This window comes from Bubalus kerabau, chromosome 4 (assembly GCF_029407905.1).
Source record: "Bubalus kerabau isolate K-KA32 ecotype Philippines breed swamp buffalo chromosome 4, PCC_UOA_SB_1v2, whole genome shotgun sequence".
NCBI lineage: Eukaryota > Metazoa > Chordata > Mammalia > Artiodactyla > Bovidae > Bubalus > Bubalus kerabau.
Genome location: NC_073627.1, coordinates 21,175,825 through 21,199,426, shown reverse-complemented (window position 1 = coordinate 21,199,426; position 23,602 = coordinate 21,175,825). Strand labels below are relative to the sequence as shown.

The window sequence follows — 23,602 nt, the reverse complement described above, 5'->3', positions numbered from 1 at the left end:
ATATTTCTGGAGTATGCAGGAAGCTGAAGTGGGTTTCTGGCTGATGCTAGATGTGGCAGTGTTAGCCATACAATGAAAGACTGGATCCTGCTCTGAAGATCAAAGCATAGGTCTGGGCGTGGAAAAGTTCCTCAGCTTGGTTACAAGTCTGCTCCCAACACCTTTCTTCTTCCAATCTCGACAGTAAGGGCCAGGATATCTGACACCCACTTCTCCACTGGAAAGGAGCTATAGAGGGGGAAGAGGCTTGCCTCCAGGAGGAAGAAGTACCAGAAGGAAAGAGACAGAGAACAGTTCCTAGAGATTTATTATAATCTATATGTTGCTTCTGTGGGTTTTGCTTTAAGACATACACACACACAGGCTCAAATACTCAAGAAAGCCTTGATGAGTACAAATACAAAGATTATGGCCAATCCGTAGGAAGTCAAAGGCCCCATCTGTTTGCTCCTCTCCTATCCTGCCATCTGATACAGCAGCCACATCAAGCGCCTAAGAAAAAAAAAAATAAAACATGAAGGAGGGAATTCCCTGGCAGTCCAGTGGTTAAGACTCTGCACTTCCAATGCAGGGGGTGCAGGTTCAATTTCTGATCAAGGAACTAGGACCCTACATGCTGCACAGCACGGCAAATAATAATAATAAATAAAATGAAAGCAATGGAAGAAATTTAAAAAAAAAAAAAGAAGGAAGACCCTTAATAAAAAAGCTTCTAGGAAAGCTCAGAGATCTCAGAGGACGCTGGTGCACCATCAAGGAGCTGACAAAGATGCAGGTCCTGGCTTGTTAGAGTGACTAAACTATAGCCACAGCTTCCTCTTCAGCTCTGCTGTCACAGAAAGTTAATTACTTGTTGCATCAGCACTGTCAGAATCATCCTAGAGAAAAAAGAAGACAGAAACACCTGTAGAGTCTGCAGTGGACATCTGTGTTCACAAAAGCTGCTCACTCGCTCTGCTGCTGCTGCTACTGCTGCTGCTGCTGCTAAGTCGCTTCAGTCGTGTCCAACTCTGTGCGACCCCATAGATGGCAGCCCACCAGGCTCCCCATCCCTGGGATTCTCCAGGCAAGAACACTGGAGTGGGTTGCCATTTCCTTCTCCAATGCATGAAAGTGAAAAGTGAAAGTGAAGTCACTCAGTTGTGCCCGACTCTTAGCGACCCCATGGACTGCAGCCTACCAGGCTCCTCAGTCCATGGGATTTTACAGGCCAGAGTACTGGAGTGGGGTGCCATTGCCTTCTCTGTCACTCCCTGTAACTCCCTCCAAAGTTTTCTTTGGTGATTTTCTAAATCACACAACTTCTAGGGAGCCTAACACAGAAGGATTTAAATTTTGGATGATAAAATAAGCCACTGGTACTCAATAAACAGCACTGTGCCATGAATCATTTAATGTGAGAATTTCAACAAATGTTATACTGGTCCTTACAGCTGTAAAGATAATAAACATGGCCAGGCCTGCTCTAAAATGGAGAAGCAGAAGGGAAGAGATGGAAAGGAGGAAGGGCTTTCTGGGGTTTTCTAAAGCATTAAAGAAGGACATTTGACCTCCTGTGTCAAATTCCGATTTGGCTAACGTGCACTGAGAATCATGATATGCTAGAGACTGGGACCTTTCTAGTATCTTTATTTTTAAGGACAGAAAGGAAAGTGAAGAGTTAAGGAACAGACTTTACTTACATCCAGATCATCCATTGCAGGGGGTGGTCCCTTGGTGCTGACCTTTTTCAAAAGCTGGTAGAAAGAGAAGAGGAGTCACAAAAGATAAGAGGAGTGAGGGAAGAGCAACCTGCATATCAATGAACCACCGGAAAATGATCCCAGGCAAACAGCTGCCCAGTTTTAAAGCCCCTAATATAACACTGGAATAACTGGAGAAAAGTAAGTTGATCCCCTTTTTAAAAGGAAATTTAAACACACACACACCCCCTAACAAATCTGGGTTAGCGTCTATTAGTGTTTTTGCAACTTGAATAAATGGTAGGTGAAATTCCGAAACCAAATATCTTATGCAAGGTGCAATTTATTGGGAGACAGTGATTTATTCTGTGATGTGAATTTTTAGATTGCACAGTTTGAGTTTCCCCTGAAGCTGTCTGGGTCATGAAACACACACACACATATGTAAAGAAAACAGAAGAGAGAACAAGAATACAGAAAAGTAGGAAAAGGTTTTGCCAAACTTCTTCAGAATACAGGCTTTACTCTAAACAGTAAATGAATCTGTTTCTAGTTTCACGGACAGAATATTCATTTCTTGCATCCCTACTAAACAATGCACAAAACATATAAAGACTACCACACCAATAAGCAGCCTGCAGGGGAGCTCACATACTTCTGCCTAGCCTGATGACCCTGGAGGAGGGCATGGCAACCCACTCCAGTATTCTTAGAAAATCCCCATGGAGAGAGGAGCCTGGCAGGTTACAGTCTATGGGGTCGCAAAGAGTCAGACACGACTGAGTGACTAAGCAGAGCACAGCACAGTTGATGACAATCCTTGAGTGTGTGCAGAGGACCACCAGAAATGACTGAGATGGGCAGAAAATGGAATTACCTCTGCATAATGCTCCACCTGAGCCAGCTCCACTTCTTCTTCCCCTTCCCAGTCTCTCCAGTTATCAAAGTCCACAGACAACCACACTGGCTGCAGGAGAAAAGCACATAGAGCCCCAGGTCAGGAAGGCAGCAGCAGAGGTGCACAGATGAGTGTGGACATGTGTGTGGGATCATGTTTGGGGGAAAGAGAGTCATTGGGGGTATCATCTTTCCCCTTTGACTAACCCCCACTCTGGGCTGCCATGTCAGCAGCAGCAGCAGCAAAGGTTGACCAAGAACTTACTAAGTGCCAAGCACAATGCCAGGCACTGTAGAAGATGGAAAAGCATAAACTCTGCCCTCCAGGAGCAGACTGACTAGAGAGATAACACATCTAGAAAAATAACTGTATCATAAAGCATCCTAGGAGTCAACAAAGCTGCATTCCCTGGAATCAGAGACAACTCTTGGACACCGATATTCTAAGTTCCCATGCTTAGACAGGGAAAGAAGTTGTTCACTCATTCATTGAACAGGTGTTTACTGAACACATACTATGTGATTCTGAGGCTGGCACTGGGATTATTAAAACATTTAATACTGAGTCTCAGCCATCAAGAAGCAAGTAAGGGGACTTCCCTGGTAGTCCAGTGGTTAAGAATCCACCTTGCAATGCAAGGGATGCAGATTTGATTTCTGATTGAGGAACTGAGATCCCACATGCCACAGAGCAACTAAGCCCACCAGCTACAACTACTGAAGCCTGAATGCTCTGGAGCCCACCCGCCTCAACTAGAGTGTCCAGGCACAACAAAAGATCCTGCATGATGCCACAGTGAAGATCCCACATGCCACAACTAGATCCAACACAGCCAAATAAATAAGAAAAATAAATTTATAAAAAGAAGTAGGGAAGAGAAATGTAAATAAATTATAATACAGTGTGGAAAGAGTGACAGTGGCTTAGGTAGGGGGTAGCATGGGAAACCAGGCTTCTTGGGGTTTCAGGGCTCTGCCTTGAAGGATGAGCAGGGGTTAGGTGGGCAAAGGTAGTGATAATGGAGAGTTTCCAGGAAGAAGGCACAGTAAGAGGTAAACAGTAGCCTGGTGCATGAAAAAGAGTTGCGAACAGTTTGCTGTGGCTGAAATGTGAAGTCTGAGGCAGAGAGTAAAGTGGTGTGAGGCTGCAGAAGGCAGGAATAGCAAAATCACAAGCTTATATATCACACTGCGCTGTGGTGCTGAGACTTCAACCTAAACGGCAGAAGCTACACATTCAAATGCCTAAGCGTGTCAGAGAGACAATGAAAAGGAGTGAAGTGAAGTGGAGCACATGCCCTATTTAAAGCTCAAACTCTAGGCATTTGAGAATTTAGACCAATGTGGTCAGAGTCTTCAGTTTCCGAGAGAAGTTGAGAATCTGGATTTTTAGGTGAAATCTCTTTTTTTCGTAATCTCTACTTAAAAAAAAAAAAATCCAGGTCTTTTATTTTCTTTACACGTAACTTGATGGGTTGCAACAGTTCAGGCTCCCTTCCTTTGGTTCTCATGAAGTGTCCTTCTCTAGATAGGGCAGGCAGGTGCTTCAGCTGAACTCAAGGATGTTTCTCTTTGGCTTCTTTTCTTTTTCTGGCTTCCTTCCATATTTCTTCACACATTTCAGGAAGCTACCTCAGCTCTTAGAATGCTTAATATGCTTTTGGCAAGAATCCTGCCCTTAACTTGTTTGTTTACAAAGATGCCAAGAGCATGCTGGGTAACACTGTAGACTCTTCCAGTGTTGCTATGTTCCAATTATAACATTTGTGGGGTATTCATTTTTGAACAGTGCCCCTTCCCTTTATATCTACAACATCACCTTTCTTGTAGATTCACATGTATGTGGCCAAAGGAACAACTCCACGTTTTCTAAAAGGCCTAGAGAACATGTAGTGAGTGCCCCTCCTCTTTCCCTCTTGGTCATTTTGGTGAATTACTGGAAGATAGTGGTTCTGACCAAGAGGTGAAATCTCCACATTTTTAAATGTAAGTAACCCTTCAAAATAATTTTCAACACTGAGAAGACTGCTAAAACAAATCTGAGAGCCAGATCCTGCCAGCAGGCAGCCAATTTTCAACTTTTAGGGAAAAAGAAGCCACTGGAGGGTTTTAAGAGGAAGAATGACAGGGTCAAATGTGTATTTCGGACAGACCATGTTGAATGCAGAGGGGCTGAAAATATGCAACAAACCTCACCCAGTAATGGATAGGGCCTGAATTAGGAAGACATGAAATCATGGATTCAAGACTATTTAGGAGAGGACTTCCCTGGGGATCTAGTGGTTAAGAATCTGACTTGCAATGCAGAAGACCTGGGTTCCATCCTTGGTTGTGGAACTAAGATCACACATGCTTCAGAGCAACTAAGCCCTTGTACAACTAGAGTTCATGCACCCCAATGAAAGATCCTGCCTGCAGCAAGTAAGACCTGATGCAAATAATTTTTTTAATGCATTATGTAGGAGGTCAAATAGGCAAGACCTGGTGAGTAACAGAATGTTTGTGGGAAAGTAGCCAAGGCTGATTCCCAGACCTAACTTGGGTACCTGGGTACACAGAGCACATAGGAGAAAAAGCAGCCACTTCCCACACACCCACCTTGATATCCTCCTTGGTGAGCCTAGGCCATGCCACCTTCTCCTTCCATTTCCTCACAAAGCAAGTAATGGAGCGGCCAGAGCGCTTATCTTGGGAGTCCTGCCAGATAAAGAGCCTCACTTTTAGGGTCCGAGGTTTAGAATGAATCTCCAATTTCCCAAACAGTTTTCCCATCCAGTCCTTACTGTTCCACCCCACCCTTACCTTGCAGTTCACCTTGGCATAGAACTCAATCTCATTGTAAAACTCCACTCCATCAGGATTCTTGCAGCTGAGGAGACAATACTGCTAAAGAGATGAGGAAGGCTGAGAGTGGGGGGCAGCAGAGAAAGGAAAGATTCCCAGGAAGTGGGAGGGGGAGGGGGGCGGGGGTTACCTGAACACAATGCGGTGGTCTTCGATGAGCACGTGGACATCCGTGCTGTCCTCAACACAAAACTCCATGAACACATACTTGGGCCTGTCGTACCACAGGGTCCGGGCATGCTGCCTGAAGAGGAGTTGAGGTGGGGCTTCATACCCGTGTGAGAGGGAAGACAGGGAATTTGGGAAAGGTGGAGGGAAAACACAGTGACGTTTTATGCTACAGCACGGTCAAAGCGGGGCCAAATGAGACTGAAGGGAGTGGAAGAGGGGCTGACAGGATTGGGGTGTGCGGTGAGGGGGAACCTGAGAAGAAGCGGAGAAGTGAGAGAGTAGAGAGGTAAGGGAGACATGGAGAATATTCAGGTCACATTTCTCTTCACCACCCCAAGGGTACAGACCCGGAGTCCAGGGCTCTCTTGGGACCTCACAGAACCTGGAGCGCCCAGAAAACAGAGAAGCGACTCTCTAGTGAAAGAGGCGGCCAGAAGCACTTACCGTGCCATGGCTGCTCCCGCTGCCCTGTGGCGTTTGGAGTCCGAGGCAGGGGCTGCTATCTTTAGATCCTGGGGACGCCCCCAGCAGCTGCCTCTCCTTATATGGTCGGGGAAAGGGTTTAGAGGAACGGGAAACGTGGCCTAAGTCAAGGGATTCGCATTCTAAAGGGTCTCTGGGACAGCACAGTCCCTGCAGACCTTCACATCTCGGGGTCTCCAGAAATATACAGGTTAGGAACAGACGACCCGCCAGCCGGAACCAGAGGAAGAGCTAGAGGTCGATACACACGGAAGGACTTGTCCTGGCTTCATTCACCTGTTTCTCCAGTGCTCAGTATACTCAGTGCCCGACACAAACCAGGCACTTAATTAAAAAAACTATTGGGCAGAATTAAATACCGAGGGAAGTCGGGCCCCAGGTGACGTCTGAACTCGGTGACCTCTGAGCCCCGCCCACCAGCTCCCCGGGTTTCCCAGCTGGCGCGCCGTTGCCATGGCATCAGGGGGGCGCGGCTGACGTGCGGCGGCGTTTCCTGAAACATGGCGGCTGTCGAAGAGGCTGCGGAGCCGGTAACTGGGCTGGCGGGCGCTGGACCAAAGGCGAAGGACGAAGAGGAGGAGGAAGAGGAGTCGCTGCCGCCGTGCGAGGCAGTGCGCTGGGCGCCAGTCGGGGCCGTGGCGTTCTCCGAAGAGGCGGCGGCCGAGGAGCCCGGAGTGGTCCCCGGCTCCCCGCCGGACTCCCCCGGCCGGACGCTGAGGAGGCTGCGGGCCGAGAGGCGGCGGCTGGACTCGGCGCTGCTTGCGCTGTCTTCGCATTTCGCGCAGGTGCAGTTCCGGTTGCGGCAGGTGGTGCGCGGGGCGCCGGCGGAGCAGCAGCGCCTCCTGCGCGAGCTCGAGGACTTCGCCTTCCGCGGCTGCCCTCACGTCCTGGGTTACGGGGGCTTGGAGGACCCCGCCAGCGATGATGGCGACGGGCTGCCGGGGGACCGACCACAGTTACGGGGCGAGGACCAGGTGAACAGCTGGGGCCGGGCCCCGAGGGATATGGGAATAGAAGGCTGGGTGGGTAGGGATGGTAACTCGAAAGCAGGTAGCACTGGTGAGGAACCGGCTCGTCTAGGTGGGTATGTGTGTCCCAGAAGAGGCCAGACGGAGAGGCCTGGAAAGCTGATGATGAGAGGTGTTCACCAAAGGTGTGGAAAGAGATGCAGATGTGGTGACATAAAAAGCAAAAGAGCGATGAATGAGGAGGGTATTCAGACAGTAGAGCAACCAGCTGAAACAATACTGCTCCCACTCGCCTTGTCATCGCTTGCAGTATCTAAGTCTTGAGCACGTTTGCTGATAGAGTACCCCGACCCCGGGGATTGAGAAAATTGGTTAGCGAAGAGCAAGCGAATTGAAATCCATGGAAATTTAGATCTACTCCTTATCTGTGCTTTCCTAGAATCTAGAGAATGTCTTTTATCTTTAGATTCTCCTGTGTGAGAGCTTTGGTAAACAGTAAGTTCTCAGTAATTGAAAGAAACACAACTCCTGATTATATAAATTTACTAATGCTGGTATTTTACAACTCCTTCCCATCCTACTTAATGACTAGATATTCTGAAGGAAGCACCTTTGGCAGCTGTGACGATTCATTCAGTTAGCTGACACTAAGTACTGAGAATTTGTATGACATCCACAGGCAACATTTCCTTACAGTTTTTGAACCTCTGTAAGTGCATAATTGTAGATAGCTTGTAGCTTGTTGGGCTCTCTTTTCCCCACCTTTTTATTGTTTAGGTTACAATCCACATGTGGCTTTCTTCCCACTAAAATTGGTTTTAGCCAAGAAGACTTATCAGTAGCAGATATTGACTTGCTTATTTTAATCTGAATGTTTCCAGTACAATCCTGTGTTTACTGTACCACCCTTCTCTCCACATACCCGCAGCTCCTTGCACAAGTCCCCAAATTGCCAGGCTTTTAAGGAACAAATAGGATAGAATTACTGTGTTTGGGCTCTGTTCAGGAGTGAGGAGCACCAGAGGTTTTCTGTGGATGTTTGGCTGTTCATTTTTACTTTTGGAGGCACAGTAAAACTGAAAAAAAAAGTTTTGAGATCAAAACAGCTGATGTGCAGCTGCAGTCTTGTGTGCATATATTGACACGTGAACAAGTGGCACCAAAGTGGGGATGTGTTTGAACCAAATGATTTAGTATATATCGATTTCAGTTTTTCAGGCTTTTTAACCAGTATTTTATCTCACTTCATACTGGAAATTATTTGTTATTTCCTGTCTTGCACCAGAGCTCATTGTTCTCACCTAGTAAACTTGTTTGCCCATACTCCCATTGATAGCGTACTCAGTAATTACCGTTGCAGGTGAAGCGTTCAGCTGGTACACTCATACAGATGGAATCAGTTATCTATGACTGGTTTCTTTCTTCCTGGATTTCATAGCTTGGGAAGGCTTACAATGAAAACAAAATTTCGCTACTTCTTTCCCTTTGGGCCAGTTAAACAACTTTCACCATAAGAGTTCAGTATTTAGTTATGTGTCCTTCTGAACATGATTGAGTTCAGTAACACACAGTAAATGTATACTGAGAGCTTACCCTGTGCCAGACACTGAGCTTGGCCCTGGGGGTACAATCAAGGCCTTTGCCCTTAAGGGGTTCATAGAACTGGGGAGACAGACTCCTACACGGATCTTTATAATGTAACATGAGCTAGTGTAAAAGTGTGTATAAAATACAGAGGATGTGGTCGGTTCTGCCTGGGGAATCGAGGAAACCTCTTAGAGGATATAGGCCTTCACTCAGTGGGAGAGGACAGGATTCTAAGAAAAAAACTACGACTTTGGGAAAGGATTGGAGAGCGATATCCCCCAAGAAAAGGCTTGCTTTTCTATTGGACAAAACTAAAGCAAGAGGCTTGCTTTTTAAAGTAGCTAAACAAAAGTTAATTTGTTATTTTTCATTTGTTCTCTCTCATACCTTACTTCTGGAGGCCTTGGTAAGTACCATTTTAAGATTAAATTTAATATCTAGTTTAAAATGCAGGGTTACACCTGCAAATAATTTGCTGCTTTTGCTTTTTATACTCAAGAAAGACAACGGAGGGGCTTCCTGGGCAGTCCAGTGACTGGGACACTGCAATTCCATTGCAGGGAGTGTGGGTTCAATCCCTGGTCCAGGAACTAGGGATCCCTCACGCTGCTCAGTGCAGCCAAAAAAAAAAGTAAGGCAAGGAAGAACCAGTTTTTGAGAACATATTGGCAAGACTTTATCCCTCCAAAGAGTTTTTATTTTCTTGCCATACAGTACTGCATCTGGGATCATAGTTCCCCCACCAGAGATTGAACCCACGTCCCCTGCAGTGGAAGCACAGATTCCTAACTACTGGACCACCAGGGAAGAACCTCTCCAAAGGATTTTTAAGCATTTAAATGCAGAAATGATCTGGTGGCCAACAGTGAGAAAAGGAGTCACTGTTTAGGGAACCTTACCAGCCTTTTTTTTTTTTAAGAAAACTTATTACCTTCCCATCCCTATTATTTGGCTTTAGATTTTTTTTTGCTGCCTTAGGCACTTGCATTTATTCATTTGATTTTGCAATATATTGGAGGAGCTTTGACCTTAAAAAACTAGTTATGAGTTACCAAGCCTTTCTCTACACCCTTACCTCCAGATTCTCTTGTACAATTTGGCTGCCACAACTGTTCAGGAGAATTGGCTATGGAGGATGGCATGTTTAATTCCTGGAAGGCTTCCTGAATGAAATAAGTTGTGTCAATCTTAACTAGAATTTTGTGGGGTGGGAGAGGGAAGCAGTGTTAACAAAAGGCCCCACTGTATTCATATCCTATTTCCAGTGAAGGAGAAATTCTTAAAGAAAACACACATTTAATATATTCTCCCGGATGAAATAATTCTTTTTGAGTCTGTCTCATGAATTCTGTATTTCATTTGGGTTACTTGGGAGCATTTTACATTTTACTAGTCATTATTGGCTTAAGAGGATTCTTAATATGTCCTGACTTTTTCTTTTCCTGTGAAATCGACCTAAATCTTTTCCTTTCTTAGAGTGAGCAGGAGAAACGGGAACGTCTGGAAACCCAAAGGGAGAAGCAAAAGGAACTGATCCTGCAGCTCAAAACCCAGCTCGACGACCTGGAAACGTTTGCCTATCAAGAGGGCAGTTATGATTCCCTTCCACAGTCCGTGGTCTTGGAAAGACAGCGGGTGAGCAGACCCTGAGGCTCCTCCTTTACTGCCTCGGTTTCCTTTGTCCCTTCCAGCATTCACAGGATAGCCCTTCCCAGCTTGCTCACCCTCGGCCTCACCACTGGCCCAAATCAAAGGGAAGTGTTGCTACTACCTGGGACCAGTCTTTATTCACTCGTGGAAACACAAGTGCCAAAGCTTTCTAATATGATGGAGCCTTTTTTTTTTTAAGTGGTGGTGGTTATTATAAATAGTCATATAATAATAACAATAATTTCTTTCATTTGATCATTAAAACCATTCTACTTGGGCACTTCATAGTAGTTTTATAAACTAGTTTTCCCCCAGCACCCGGTAAGAAATATTCCAGGACTCCTGATTTTAATGCTGCATATATTAAAGCAACACCTGGGCAGACCGGTAAATCTGCTGGTCAGAAAACAGCCTCCCCTATGTTTGTCTTCCTGGAGCTGTGATGTGGCTGTTTTTCTGGCACAGCTGGAGTTATATGGTTTTCACATTGTTCCTCATATAGTCACTGGGATATTTTGGCTGTAACATGCCTGAGTATTTTGCAGAGCTTTTCCTTTAGTTGCCTAGAATAGCGCAATGGGGGATGAGAAGGACTAGAGACTAGGGGAAATCAGTATTTATTCTCTTGGAGGCCATGAGGGAATCTACTTATGGGGCTTTTGGGATCATCAGCCACTTTGGATCATTCACACTGTTGTTCTCCTGAGTGAAGGTTACCCGGCCAGGTAGACAATTTGCAGCAAGAAGAGCCATTCTGTTGGAACCAAGTGTCCTTATGTCTATAAGAGAAGTAAAGGGCCTGTGCCCTCACCTTGATCAGCAGTTGCACCATTTTTTCCACAAATTTGATTTCCATTTAAGGGTAGGAGGGAGACAACTAGTCAAGATTCTCCTTCTCCCTAACTCTGTCCCTGAAAATTCCAAAGGGTGTACTCATGGCTTTGGTCTTGGTAGGTGATCATTGATGAGTTAATAAAGAAACTGGACATGAATCTGAATGAGGACCTCAGCTCACTGTCCACTGAGGAGCTTCGGCAGCGTGTGGATGCCGCTGTGGCTCAAATCGTCAACCCAGCCCGAGTGAAAGAACAGCTGGTTGAGCAGCTGAAAACTCAGATCCGAGACCTCGAGATGTTCATCAGCTTCATCCAAGGTCAGAGCAGATGGATGGACGTCATCATAATTACATGTATTTTTGAGTACTAACATAATAGGGTCAGTCCTTGATGAACTGTTAAAGAGGTTTGATCACTTGGTAAGGGAGCCAACACAGTGGCGTGGAAAGGACGTGGATTTTAGAACCATAGAGTTAAAATCTCAGCCCTGTTGTTTACCAACTTCATGTCCTTCATGGACTAAAGAGGGTAGGCAGTTTCCTAACCTCTTTAGTCTGGCTCTCCTTCTCCATAAAATTATGATTCATGCTTCCTGCACTCAGCAAATAGGTATTGAGCCAGCTAGTATATTGCTAGTCACTGTTCCACAGAATGAAATACTATTTGTAAAAGTTTTGTCACATGGTAGGCACTAGTAAATAGTATTTCTCCTTTAAAAACCTGCCAAAATGAGGCTAAACAAGGGTCTTCTCTTCATAAACTCTGATTGCAGATGAAGTAGGAAGCCCGTTACAGACAGGGAGTGGACACTGTGAGTGCAAGGCCAGTGGGAAGACAGGAAGTGACTTCAGCAGAACTGGCAGCAGCAGACTGCCTCCAGGAAACAGCAAAAGTAAGTACAGATTCCAGAATGGACAAATCTAGAGAGACACAAAGTGGACTAGCAGTTGCCTAGGCCTGGGGATTGGGGAGAAATGGGTAATGGAAAATGCCAATGCTACATGGTCTCTTTGGGAGAGGATGGCTGCACAACTCTGAATATTAAAAAAAAAAACAAAAACTGAATCATACACTTTTAATGGGTCAACTGAATGTTATGTGAGTTATATCTCAAAATAGTTGTTATTAACCAAAATAGGTAAGTCTGGTGCCATCCTGGGTGGCTCTTGGCTTCATGCAGGACCTGTACTGGAGGTCAGAAGCCAGACTGAATCTCAGCTTCTAAGCTATAGGTGGCGCCTCTGACCACTACAGCCTCTCACTGATAAGTTACTGTGTTTCCTACACAGCGAAGGCAGAAGATGTGAAGAGAGTTCGGGAGACAGGGCTGCACCTGATGCGGCGAGCGCTGGCAGTGCTGCAGATCTTTGCCGTCAGCCAGTTCGGGTGTGCCACGGGCCAGATCCCGCAGCCCCTGTGGCCGAGGGGCCAGGGCGACAGGGACTACTCTCCCTTACTGAAGAGGCTGGAGGCATCAGTCGACAGGGTGAAGCTGCTTGCCCTGAGGCACCAGGCGCATGACCACATCATCAGCTCCACCAGCCTCCAGGACCTCTCTCTGGGAGGCAAGGATGAGCTGACCGTGGCTGTGCGGAAGGAGCTGACAGTGGCTGTGAGGGACCTGCTGGCCCACGGACTGTACGCCCCCTCACCGGGGATGAGCCTCGTCATGGCCCCCATCGCCTGTCTCCTGCCTGCCTTCTCCTCGGCCCCTGAGGCCATGCACCCCTGGGAGCTCTTTGTAAAGTACTACCATGCTAAGAACGGCCGCGCGTACGTGGAATCCCCAGCCCGAAAGCTCTCGCAATCTTTTGCCCTGCCTGTCACAGGAGACACTGTGGTAACGCCCAAGCAGAGCCTGCTGACAGCCATCCACATGGTGCTGACGGAGCACGACCCTTTCAAGCGCAGTGCAGACTCGGAGCTGAAGGCCTTGGTGTGCATGGCACTGAACGAGCAGCGTCTCGTGTCCTGGATGAACCTCATCTGCAAGTCGGGGTCGCTCATCGAGCCCCACTACCAGCCCTGGAGCTACATGGCACACACAGGCTTTGAGAGCGCCCTCAACCTGCTCAGCCGCCTCAGCAGCCTCAAGTTCAGCCTCCCTGTAGACCTGGCTGTGCGCCAGCTCAAGAACATCAAAGATGCCTTTTGATGAGAGTGCCCTGGCCCCAGACCAGCACCTTGCTCAGTGGGTGGCTCAGATAGATGCTTGTCTTCTAGGGTAAAAGCAAGAATTAGGAGGAGGGACTAAAGACATTTTCATCAGCCAGATAATACAAAGTCTTTTCCCCATCAACTTAGCATCTCAGAAAGATATGCTGGAGACCCTCTTGTTAAAAGGTTCAGCCCTGGTGTGTGTGTACATATGAGCACATGTACTTGAGCCTGTGGAAAAGAAGTCAGTCATGGGTATACCTTCATCATGCCACACCTGAGTTTTAGAAAATCCAGGTTGCTGTAAGCATTCTTTTCACAGTGGTGAGTGAGTTGTTGGTCCTGGAAGAGATTTAACTTGAGGCTCCTGTCAGTCAAGTTGGGAGTCATTTTCCTTCACTTGAAGCAGGTTTGTGAGAGTCCTGGGTCAGAATTTAAATTCCTTTTGTGAATACCAATGGCTCTGTCTTCCTGAGCCCAGGATCGGGAAGGCCATGTCTGTTCCATAGCTTCCTCTAAAACTGGGAGTGGAAGTATCTGAGAACAGTATTTCTAAGGGTATTAACCACAATTGGTTTTTTTTTTTTTTTTTTTTTTTTTTTTTTTTGTGGTGCCATAAAGCTTCTGAGATCTTAGTTCCCTGACCAGGGATTGACTCCAGGCCTATAGTGGTGAAAGTGCCACATCTTAACCACTGGACTGCCAGGCAATTCCCCATGGTTGATTCTAATATGAGCCCTTTTTCACGTAGAGGTAAGAACTGAATTCTGTCTCTGACGAGGTAGTCATGGCCCAGGTGATGGTCTTTTAGTTTCGGAGCTGGTTTACAAGGACAACCACCATCTGGTACCATGTCCCCTGGCAAGTAACCTTTCCTCTGTGCACCTGCCAGCTCCCAAGAAGGAAATGTGTTCAAGGTGTTCAAGGTTGTGCTCCATGAGTCCTGGAGGCTGCTTGGTGGAGGAGGTCTGACCTCATGATAGTACTACAGCAGGGGTGGGAACTGTGGCCAATCACTGGCGATGGAGAGCGGGCTGAGCATTTCTTTGTAAAACTGACTCTGGATTGGTCATATTTGGTCTGTTTTAGCCTTTTTAGTTCATATCTGCTATTCAGCTTGCATACTGCTCTGGGACTGACCAAAGATGAGCAAAGTGTATCACCTTCTGGAAAGCCAAATAGGTTCCCCAACACTACTGACTCAGCATCATTTCATGTATTAAATCGCCAGCTGCACTTTGTGTCTGCACTGTTATTTAGTGCATTTTAACTTAATTTGGGGGGTAAAATATTATTTAAGATCTATTCTTGGTAATTCATTAGAATGAGTCTTCCCTCCTGTGAAACAGGATAAGTGTAAAATATTGTGGAAAATGATACCTGTGATTGCTAATAAAATCATAGTATTTTGTGTAGCTTCTCTGCAAAGACCTTAGAGACCATTGGCTTTGGTTTATAAGTCTGAGTGCTGTCAGCCCATCTGATCCAGATCAGTATTTCCTTGAGTAACGTCTGGCTCCTAGCCTTTCTGCCTCTTCTCTGCCCTCTGCCCTAGATCAACTCAGCTTTGGTGGTATTGCCCCTACCCCTTGAAAAATTCACGAAAAAGTGCCCTTGCCATTTTCATCTCATTCTATTCAGGCCTACAGTCCTGTCCCCACAGCAAATCTAACAACACGTACCACTTTTGGATTTGGCACTTTTTCTTCTTTTTTTTTTTTTTTGGTTTTGCCAGGTCTTAGTCGGAGCATGTGGGATCTAGTTCCTGGGATTGAACCCAGGCCCCCTGCATTAGGAGCTCAGAGTCTTCACTGGACCACCAGGAAGTCCCACATTTGGCACTTCTAAATTCATATGTCTGGGGCTTCTCTGGTGGCTCAGTGGTAAACAATCCACCTGCTAACACAGGAAACACGGGTTCAATCCCTATCCGGGAAGACCTCATATACTCGGAGCAGCTAAGCCTGTACACACAACTATTGAGGCTGTGCTGCAAAGCACAGGAGCTGGAACTACTCAGCCCACGTACTGCGACTATTGGAGCCTGTGTGCCCTAGAGCCCATGTTCTACAACAAGAGAACACCACACTGAGAAATGCGCTCCACAACTAGAGCAAACACCCATGCAGCAAGGAAGATGCACCACAACCAAATCTAAAAATAAATAAAAGTGTATTTAAAAAATCTCTCATCTGGATACCAATTCAGTCAGTCAGTCAGTTCAGTCGCTCAGTTATGTTTGGACTGCGGCACGCCAGATCTCCCTGTCCATCACCAACTCCCAGAGCTTGCTCAAACTCATGTCCATCAAGTCAGTGATGCCATCCAATCATCTCATCCTCTATCGTCCCTTTCTCCTCCTGCCTTCATCTTTCCCAGCATCAGGGTCTTTTCCAAGGAATCAGTTCTTTGCATCAGGTGGCCAAAGTATTGGAGCTTCAGCATCAGTCCTTCTAATGAATATTTAGGACTGATTTTCTTTAGGATTGACTGGCTTGATCTCCTTGCAGTCCCAGGGACTCTTCAAGAGTCTTCTCCAGCACCACAGTTCAAAAGCATCAATTCTTCGGTGCTTAGTTTTCTTTACGGTCCATCCATTCGTGACTACTAGAAAAACCATAACTTTGTTTAGGGTGGGTGATAAGTGCTATAGCCATGTGGCATAGCACTGGATCACCCACCCCAGTATAATCCTCACAAAAACTTAACTGGTATGAAGGCTTTTATGCTGGCATCATGAGAAGCATTTTGTGTGTGTGTCTTCCTAATTTAATTCTCACTACTTGTAAGGCAGGACAATATTATCCCCATTTGTGTAGTTGAGGAAAACTTTCTGCAGATAGGGTTAAATATTTTGTCCCCATTTACATGTTGGAAGAGCTGGGATTTGAATTCAAGCTGCCCAAATCCAAATCCTATCATCTTTATACTGTTATGTTACCTCATTGCATCAGGCTGCTTCGAAATCTTTTTATCTCCTTTATCCACCCCATCACTTCACCATCACTTTGGGGACAACAAGGTATTTTCCACATACCTGCCAGAAATTTCAGCTGCCAAATGACTGGACTGTAGGGAGATGGACAGCCATTGTTGTGCCAAGTGCTTCATGAAACTTAAAGATCAGAGACAGAGACAAGTATGCCAGCCATCACACGTCTAGTCACTGGTAACATTTGTAATATAACTGAGGACAGAGGTCTCTGCTTGGCTTGGAGTGAGGCAGACAGGATGAAGGAGGAGAGGAACAACTGTCAGCCCAGGTCTAAGGCTATGCAACATCAAAATGAAAAGGAGCCATGGATATGTATCCAGTGCAAATGCAGTGTCCGTGGTATGATCTGCAAGGTGTTAAAGATTTTCAAAGTGCTCTGCCTTCATTCATTCACTACTGACCACACACCAACTGCTTGGGCCAGGCTAGGCGCTCAGGACTTATCTCTCTCTGCCTTCAAGGAACAAGATTTAGCAAAGGAGATACCAAACCGATTGGAGATTTTAGTACCTTGTTAAGGTGCTGGGATCTATCCCATTTTTTATTTAGTAGCTCTGGGGTGGGGCCTCAGAAGCTGCATTTCTAACAAGTTCCTACACTTACACTGATCCTGCTGGTCTAGGGACCATACTCTGACAACCACTGTCACAAACCAACTAAAATATGTTCTACAATAAATTAAGTGTGGACTGGATTGCTGAGGGAGCATAAAGAAGGAAGAGATGAATTCTGCCTGGGAGAATTCTAGAGTGGCCTTGAAGGATGGATTGGATAGGATTTTGCCTGGCTACAGTGGAGGCGAAGAATAAAGAAACATGGAACAGCCTGAGTGAAGACCCTGGGCTCAGAAGAGGTTGGATCTTTGAGTAGTTGAACTGGCTGGAACCTGGGTGGATGTGAAGGGTGATGTGGAGGAGACAGGAACTTATACTGCAAGGAAGACAGGAAGGGAGAGTTCAAACTTTGGTTTGAGCCAACAAAGGATTTCAGGCAGATTAAGAGGCAGTACTTAAGTACTGTGTTTAGGACTTGCCTGGTGAATAACACACTGCCTGCCAATTCAGGGGACACAGATTCAACCCCTGGTCCAGGAAGATTCCACATGCCGCAGAGCAGCTAACTAAGCCTGTGCGCCACAACTACTGAGCCTGAGCTCTAGGGCCCACAAGCCACAACTACTGAAGCCCACACACCCAGAACCTGTGCTTCACAACAAGAGAAGCCACCATCACTTGAAGCCCATGCACCACAACTAAAGAGCAGCCCCCACTCTCCACAACTAGAGAAAGCCTACACAGCAATGAAGACCCAGTGCAGCCAAAAATAAACAATTATTTTTAAAAAGAGTTGTGTTAGAGATGTTTCTCAAAATAAGACCTGTAGCTCATGACTCCACTCCAGACCCGAATTGGTCTCTTCAGTTGGTGATGCATATTTAATAAATATCCCAAGCAATTTTGATCCACCCAAAGTTTTGAGGAGGGACTGGAGAAGACAACTGAAGCTGGATCAGTTAGGGGGCTGGTGGGAAAAAAAAAATTGACTTAAAAGGTGAAATTCACAGGATTTAGTTACTAATTTGATTTGGAGAGTTTAGCATGTGAGAAGAGTTCAAGACAATGATAAGATTTCAGGGTTTTGTTTCTATTTTCCAAGAGAGAAACAGCAAAAGAGACAGAAGCAAATAAGGGAGCTGAAAGAAGACCATGGAGGTGGAAATGGACAGGTTGTGTGGTGCAGTGGCAAAAGCACAGGCTTGGAAATGGGGGAGCCTTGCTCTGTGCCACCAATTCTATGACTGCTGCTCTAGAACTGTCCTCTAATCTTTGAGAGGCCCAATTGGATAACCTCTGAGGTCCTTTCCAACTCTAAAACATCATATTCTGAGTTAAAACATTTTAATATAAAAATGTAAGTATTGATATATAATTAGGGTGATAAACCATTGAAGTCCTGAGGGCTGCAGGGGAAATTGGTCCCCAAAGAGTCTTGAGAGGAGAAAATGATGAAACCCTGATTGTTCCCATGGCTTGCCCAAGACCTACAGATTTGTAAGTGTTCAGATGAGCAAAAACTGTAAGATGGTTTCTCTTGAACTTGGAAGACTGCATTGGGAGTGTGGAGTCTTAGCCACTGGACCACCAGGGAGTCCCTGAAGAGTTTTCTTTGGCAAACAGTCTCATGGTCTAAGAGCTTCCCTGGTGGCTTAGAGGGTAAATAATCCATCTGCGATGAATGCGAGAAACCTGGGTTCAATCCCTGGAAGATCAAACTGGAGGAAGGAAGATCCCCTGGAGGAGGCAATGACAACCCACTCTAGTATTCTTGTCTGGAAAATCCCATGGACAGAGGAGCCTGGCGGGCTACAGTCCAGGGGTCGCAAAGCGTCAGACATGACTGAGCAACTAACACTTTGCTTTTGCTTTGCTTTTTTCTCAATTACTTACTAGTTGTGGACTTGGGGCAAATTATTCAACCTCTCCAAACTACAGTATCTTCAACGGTAGAATAGAGATAACAGTACTTATCTCCTAGTGTTGTTATGAGGATCAAAAGATAATGTATGTAAATACATTAACTTGTCCTGACAGTTTTCATTCCAATCCCAAAGAAAGGCAATGCCAAAGAATGCTCAAACTACCGCACAATTGCACTCATCTCACATGCTAGTAAAGTAATGCTCAAAATTCTCCAAGCCAGGCTTCAGCAATATGTGAACCGTGAACTTCCTGATGGTCAAGCTGGTTTTAGAAAAGGCAGAGGAACCAGAGATCAAATTGCCAACATCCGTTGGATCATGGAAAAAGCAAGAGAGTTCCAGAAAAACATCTATTTCTGCTTTATTGACTATGCCAAAGCCTTTGACTGTGTGGGTCACAATAAACTGTGGACAATTCTGAAAGAGATGGGAATACCAGACCACCTGACCTGCCTCTTGAGAAATTTGTATGCAGGTCAGGAAGCAACAGTTAGAACTGGACATGGAACAACAGACTGGTTCCAAATAGGAAAAGGAGTATGTCAAGGCTGTATATTGTCACCCTGTTTATTTAACTTATATGCAGAGTACATCATGAGAAACGCTGGACTGGAAGAAACACAAGCTGGAATCAAGATTGCCGGGAGAAATATCAATAACCTCAGATATGCAGATGACACCACCCTTATGGCAGAAAGTGAAGAGGAACTAAAGAGGCTCTTGATGAAAATGAAAGTGGAAAGTGAAAAAGTTGGCTTAAAGCTCAACATTCAGAAAACGAAGATCATGGCATCCGGTCCCACCACTTCATGGGAAATAGATGGGGAAACAGTGGAAACAGTGTCAGACTTTATTTTTCTGGGCTCCAAAATCACTACAGATGGTGACTGCAGCCATGAAATTAAAAGACGCTTACTCCTTGGAAGGAAAGTTATGACCAACCTAGATAGCATATTCAAAAGCAGAGACATTACTGTGCCAACAAAGGTCCGTCTAGTCAAGGCTATGGTTTTTCCTGTGGTCATGTTTGGAAGTGAGAGTTGGACTGTGAAGAAGGCTGAGCGCCAAAGAATTGATGCTTTTGAACTGTGGTGTTGGAGAAGACTCTTGAGAGTCCCTTGGACTGCAAGGAGATCTAACCAGTCCATTCTGAAGGAGATCAGCCCTGGGATTTCTTTGGAAGGAATGATGCTAAAGCTGAAACTCCAGTACTTTGGCCACCTCATGCGAAGAGTTGACTCATTGGAAAAGACTCTGATGCTGAGAGGGATTGGGGGCAGGAGGAGAAGGGGACGACAGAGGATGAGATGGCTGGATGGCATCACTGACTCGATGGACATGAGTCTGGGTGAACTCCGGGAGTTGGTGATGGACAGGGAGGCCTGGCGTGCTGCGGTTCATGGGGTCGCAAAGAGTCGGACACGACTGAGCGACTGATTTGATCTGATCTGTCCTGACACAAGGCATGCAGCTGCTAGCATCACCATGCTCATCTTTCACCCTCTCACTTATTTTAGTCGGTTTCTGACGTAGCTAAACTCTAAAGGTTGAGGGCAAGAACCCTCGTCTGCTTGATCTTCATCTCGTCATTATGCGTGAGTGCACACAGTTGGCACTAATAAATGTCCTATTTTGTTTGATTCTTCCAAGGCAAAAAAGAAAATTTCAAACTGTGTCTCCCCACCCTCTAGCGCCAGAGAAAGGACCTACAACAAGTGGAGCAGCGGAGCAGCTGTGTCCATCTTAAAAGCCTTCCTCGGGAGACAAAATTCCTTTGCCCCGTCTACTGCTGGAGCTGCTAATAAAGTTTGTTTTGAATAAACGAGCCGCCAGACCTTACTTTCCTCTCAAGAGCTTCTTCCTCCTTCAACACAGACTCTAAGCGCCACGGAAGAGGCGGGGAGAAGCCCAAGGAGGCGGGACAGGAAATGAGATCACGCTCCCCGGGGTGAAAGGTTAGCGGAAGTGCCCTTTCTTCCTTTCTGCTGTAGTCCCGAGTGGTAGCTACCGGTGAGTAGTGGCTGTGTTTGGGGTTTCCAATCCGCTGCCATCCGCGGCCTAGGGGTCGAGTTGCGGGGTGGTGCGTGGTGTTTTCCCTTCCTCGGTCTCTGGCGGCTTCCTACCAGGTCCTATTCTGCGAGCAGGGCCCGCAGGCAACCTGAACCGAGACGACAGTGAGCGCAGCTGAAGTTCCGGGGCCCACAGCCTGAGCTGGCGGATTTCTGAGCGACCCCCTCTCCTTCCTCTGCAGAAATGGGCAAGTTCATGAAACCCGGGAAGGTGGTGCTGGTCCTGGCCGGTCGCTACTCCGGACGCAAAGCGGTCATCGTGAAGGTACCAGCTCCCCCGGGCCTGTGCGCCTTTGTATCCCGTGAATGGGCTGGGCTGGCGGGGCAGCTTGAAATTCAAGACCTAGTTTGGGGGCATTTCTCCCCGAGCATTGCGGGGCGGAGGGTTTGTGAATGCATGAGACCTTTTGAGAATGACCCAAAATAAACAAACGGGAGTTGAATTGGATAGTTAACACCTAACGCTGTTCTCTGTCAAAGAGGCTTTTAATAATAGTAATGGCCAACGTTTATGAACTCTTGCTTGGTCCGTGGCACTGTCTTATCGGTGTCATGTCCAATCTTTACAGTTACTGTAGGGTTGCTTTCTACTGCAGAGGTTTAGAGGTATAGTTTCACCTGAGGTCAATCAGGTAGTAAGTGCCGCTGCAGGGACTCCGTGAAACGAAGAGGAGAAATCGTTTCTAGTCCAAATGGTCACTTAGCATAACCTAGCTCTTCGGTGTTTGCTTTCTGCCTACGTCTCCAGCCTTTTATGACATTTCCCCAAGCTCTGGTCACGTACACCACTGTTTTTGACCGGGGCGCCCTTGGTTCCCCTTCCTCCCATCTCCCTGAGGCTGGTATTGGAGTTAGACGGCCAGATTTGGCGTCCTGCTTCTACCCGTTCCAGTCCTGGAGATTAAGAGACGTCAAGTCCTGAGAACTGGTGCTTGACATATAGCAATCACTAATTATAATCGTTCACTGTTACAGTTTAAGTCTCTTACTTCCCAAGCACCCTTCCAGATTTTTCCTAGTGGGAAAGATACCTCCCTTTTCAGTGTTACTCTTTGGGCATCTAGCTTAGCACTTAGAATGTTTGCTGTGTGGTTTTTACAGCAATGGGTCTGAGAGGCCTAGGGACAGGGTTATTCTAGCACAGGGCCTAAATGGCTGATAACATGTAATTCTTGCTCCTTCAGAACATTGATGACGGCACCTCAGACCGACCCTACAGCCATGCTCTGGTTGCTGGAATTGATCGCTATCCCCGCAAAGTGACAGCTGCCATGGGCAAGAAGAAAATCGCCAAGAGGTCAAAGATCAAGTCTTTTGTGAAAGTTTATAATTATAATCACCTCATGCCCACAAGGTGAGCATTTCAAGAATGGAAATGAAAGTGACTTCTCTTTTCCCCTTCTCTGCCCTACTGAATAAGATGACAACCTGGTAGCCACTGTAGTTTGGGGAGAGGCATCATTTTGAATTTGTCATTGGCAGTGGTTTCCAGTATTGTCCCTTTTACTGTTCACTTTTCCTGTGAAAACACTTCTGAAGTGTCTTGCCTGACTTGGCCAAGCTTAGGTGTTAAGTAGAGATTGTTCCATTTGTTTCCAGCCACAGTAAAACACAGGATCTGGCCTGCCCTCTTTCACTCTCAAGGATAATAGTATAGGATAGGGTTGTTGTGGGAAATTGAGAGAAGGAAGCATGAAGTTTTTCAGTGGCTTGAATCTGTGTAGATGATTTTGTTAAAATTGGATGTTTCCAGAAAATATCATTGCGGCTTTAGCCTGTGTTGATGATAACTCTTGTAGAGTCAGGCCATAACATGCCAATGTCCCAGGAGTGGGATGGAGGGGAGAGGGCCCTGGCGGCCTGTGGGCTGCTCCTACCTTCCTGCCATTGTCCCCAGGTACTCTGTGGATATCCCCTTGGACAAAACTGTTGTCAACAAGGATGTCTTCAGAGACCCTGCTCTCAAACGCAAGGCCCGACGAGAGGCAAAGGTCAAGTTTGAGGAGAGGTAAGAAGGCTTTGGTAGTGAATGTTGGAGTGTGGTTTCACTGTCCTCCATGAAGACAGTTTTGTCTTCTGTGACTCCTCTCATTTGTGTCTTTTTTCTTCCCCCCTCCAGATACAAGACCGGCAAGAACAAATGGTTCTTCCAGAAGCTGCGGTTTTAGGTCTGTCTCAGTTAATAAAAATATTTTTAAAAAGTTCGCATGTGTCTTCCTATTTCCTGTGTTATTAAACTGGGAAATGACATTAGTGGATGAGGGATTGTGGGAAAATGTAAAATAAAAGCTATGTCTGCTTTTATGAGACATGGGCTACTTCTGTCCTCGGCCTCATAATCCTTTAATGGTCTGACTGAATGGGTAAAATGTGATACTGAACTGTTGCCCCAGGAGAGCTACTGTGGACAGTTTTAGGTGTGGACTTGTTTAAGCTTCCCTGGCTTCCACCCCATTACATGTTTAGAGAACCCCCACACACACACACACACACACACACACATTATAACATCCGAAGACCCCTCTAAGAGCACACCATCTCCTTTGGATTGAGAATTGCTGAATTGTGGTTTGTTGAACCCCTGTGCCAGATTATTCAAGTGCTATTTAGAAGAGGACCACACTGGAGAACTGCTGTAGATGGGGACGGACACCAGCAATGAAGGCTTGAGCCACAGTGCTGCCATTCCTGGTTGCACAAGGGAGAGATCCCAAATGGTCTGGCAAGAAAGGGGTTTAGGCTCTGACTTGGCACCACTGTACTGCAGAAAAGGCATTTGGCCCT

The 23,602-nt window shown here is 46.2% G+C and overlaps 3 protein-coding genes across 9 annotated transcripts; 2 read left to right on the top strand and 1 right to left on the bottom strand.

The window, feature by feature from the left end:
- Positions 1-289: 289 nt before the first annotated feature.
- PTGES3L (prostaglandin E synthase 3 like) lies at positions 290-6,378 on the bottom strand. Of its 5 annotated transcripts, XM_055575797.1 has the most exons (8): positions 6,039-6,378; positions 5,554-5,667; positions 5,382-5,448; positions 5,178-5,276; positions 2,560-2,649; positions 1,683-1,736; positions 851-878; positions 290-492 (listed from the first exon to the last, which is right to left on the bottom strand). In XM_055575797.1, the coding sequence occupies exons 1-8, from the start codon at positions 6,044-6,046 to the stop codon at positions 485-487; spliced, it is 468 nt and encodes a 155-aa protein (XP_055431772.1). In that variant the 5' UTR covers positions 6,047-6,378; the 3' UTR covers positions 290-484. The 5 variants fall into 5 exon arrangements, with proteins under 5 accessions (XP_055431772.1, XP_055431769.1, XP_055431768.1 ...); XM_055575794.1 differs by lacking the exon at positions 851-878 and having other exon boundaries at positions 5,554-5,689; XM_055575793.1 differs by lacking the exon at positions 851-878.
- A 101-nt stretch (positions 6,379-6,479) lies between these two features.
- On the top strand, positions 6,480-14,705 carry RUNDC1 (RUN domain containing 1). Its single transcript, XM_055575791.1, has 5 exons — positions 6,480-7,051; positions 10,109-10,267; positions 11,237-11,435; positions 11,891-12,010; positions 12,408-14,705. The coding sequence occupies exons 1-5, from the start codon at positions 6,578-6,580 to the stop codon at positions 13,271-13,273; spliced, it is 1,818 nt and encodes a 605-aa protein (XP_055431766.1). The 5' UTR covers positions 6,480-6,577; the 3' UTR covers positions 13,274-14,705.
- Positions 14,706-20,613: 5,908 nt separating this feature from the next.
- Positions 20,614-23,022, top strand: RPL27 (ribosomal protein L27). Of its 3 annotated transcripts, none has more exons than XM_055575799.1 (5): positions 20,614-20,759; positions 20,894-21,083; positions 22,003-22,172; positions 22,716-22,826; positions 22,938-23,022. In XM_055575799.1, the coding sequence occupies exons 2-5, from the start codon at positions 21,003-21,005 to the stop codon at positions 22,984-22,986; spliced, it is 411 nt and encodes a 136-aa protein (XP_055431774.1). In that variant the 5' UTR covers positions 20,614-20,759; positions 20,894-21,002; the 3' UTR covers positions 22,987-23,022. The 3 variants fall into 3 exon arrangements, with proteins under 3 accessions (XP_055431774.1, XP_055431773.1, XP_055431775.1); XM_055575798.1 differs by having other exon boundaries at positions 20,616-20,759; positions 21,001-21,083; XM_055575800.1 differs by having other exon boundaries at positions 20,686-20,704; positions 21,001-21,083.
- Positions 23,023-23,602: the final 580 nt, after the last annotated feature.

Bases quoted from the DNA above. Each gene is read 5' to 3' on its own strand.
- RPL27 (XM_055575799.1), top strand. From the start codon at position 21,003: ATGGGCAAGTTCATGAAACCCGGGAAGGTGGTGCTGGTCCTGGCCGGT. The intron at 22,173-22,715 runs GTGAGCATTTCA...CATTGTCCCCAG, and splicing joins AATCACCTCATGCCCACAAG to GTACTCTGTGGATATCCCCT. The intron at 22,827-22,937 runs GTAAGAAGGCTT...TCCCCCCTCCAG, and splicing joins AAGGTCAAGTTTGAGGAGAG to ATACAAGACCGGCAAGAACA.
- PTGES3L (XM_055575793.1), bottom strand. The intron at 5,277-5,381 runs GTAAGGGTGGGG...TTTATCTGGCAG, and splicing joins ATGCCAAGGTGAACTGCAAG to GACTCCCAAGATAAGCGCTC. The intron at 1,737-2,559 runs GTAATTCCATTT...TCTTTCTACCAG, and splicing joins AGGTGGAGCATTATGCAGAG to CTTTTGAAAAAGGTCAGCAC.
- RUNDC1 (XM_055575791.1), top strand. From the start codon at position 6,578: ATGGCGGCTGTCGAAGAGGCTGCGGAGCCGGTAACTGGGCTGGCGGGC. The intron at 7,052-10,108 runs GTGAACAGCTGG...TTCCTTTCTTAG, and splicing joins AGTTACGGGGCGAGGACCAG to AGTGAGCAGGAGAAACGGGA. The intron at 10,268-11,236 runs GTGAGCAGACCC...TGGTCTTGGTAG, and splicing joins TGGTCTTGGAAAGACAGCGG to GTGATCATTGATGAGTTAAT.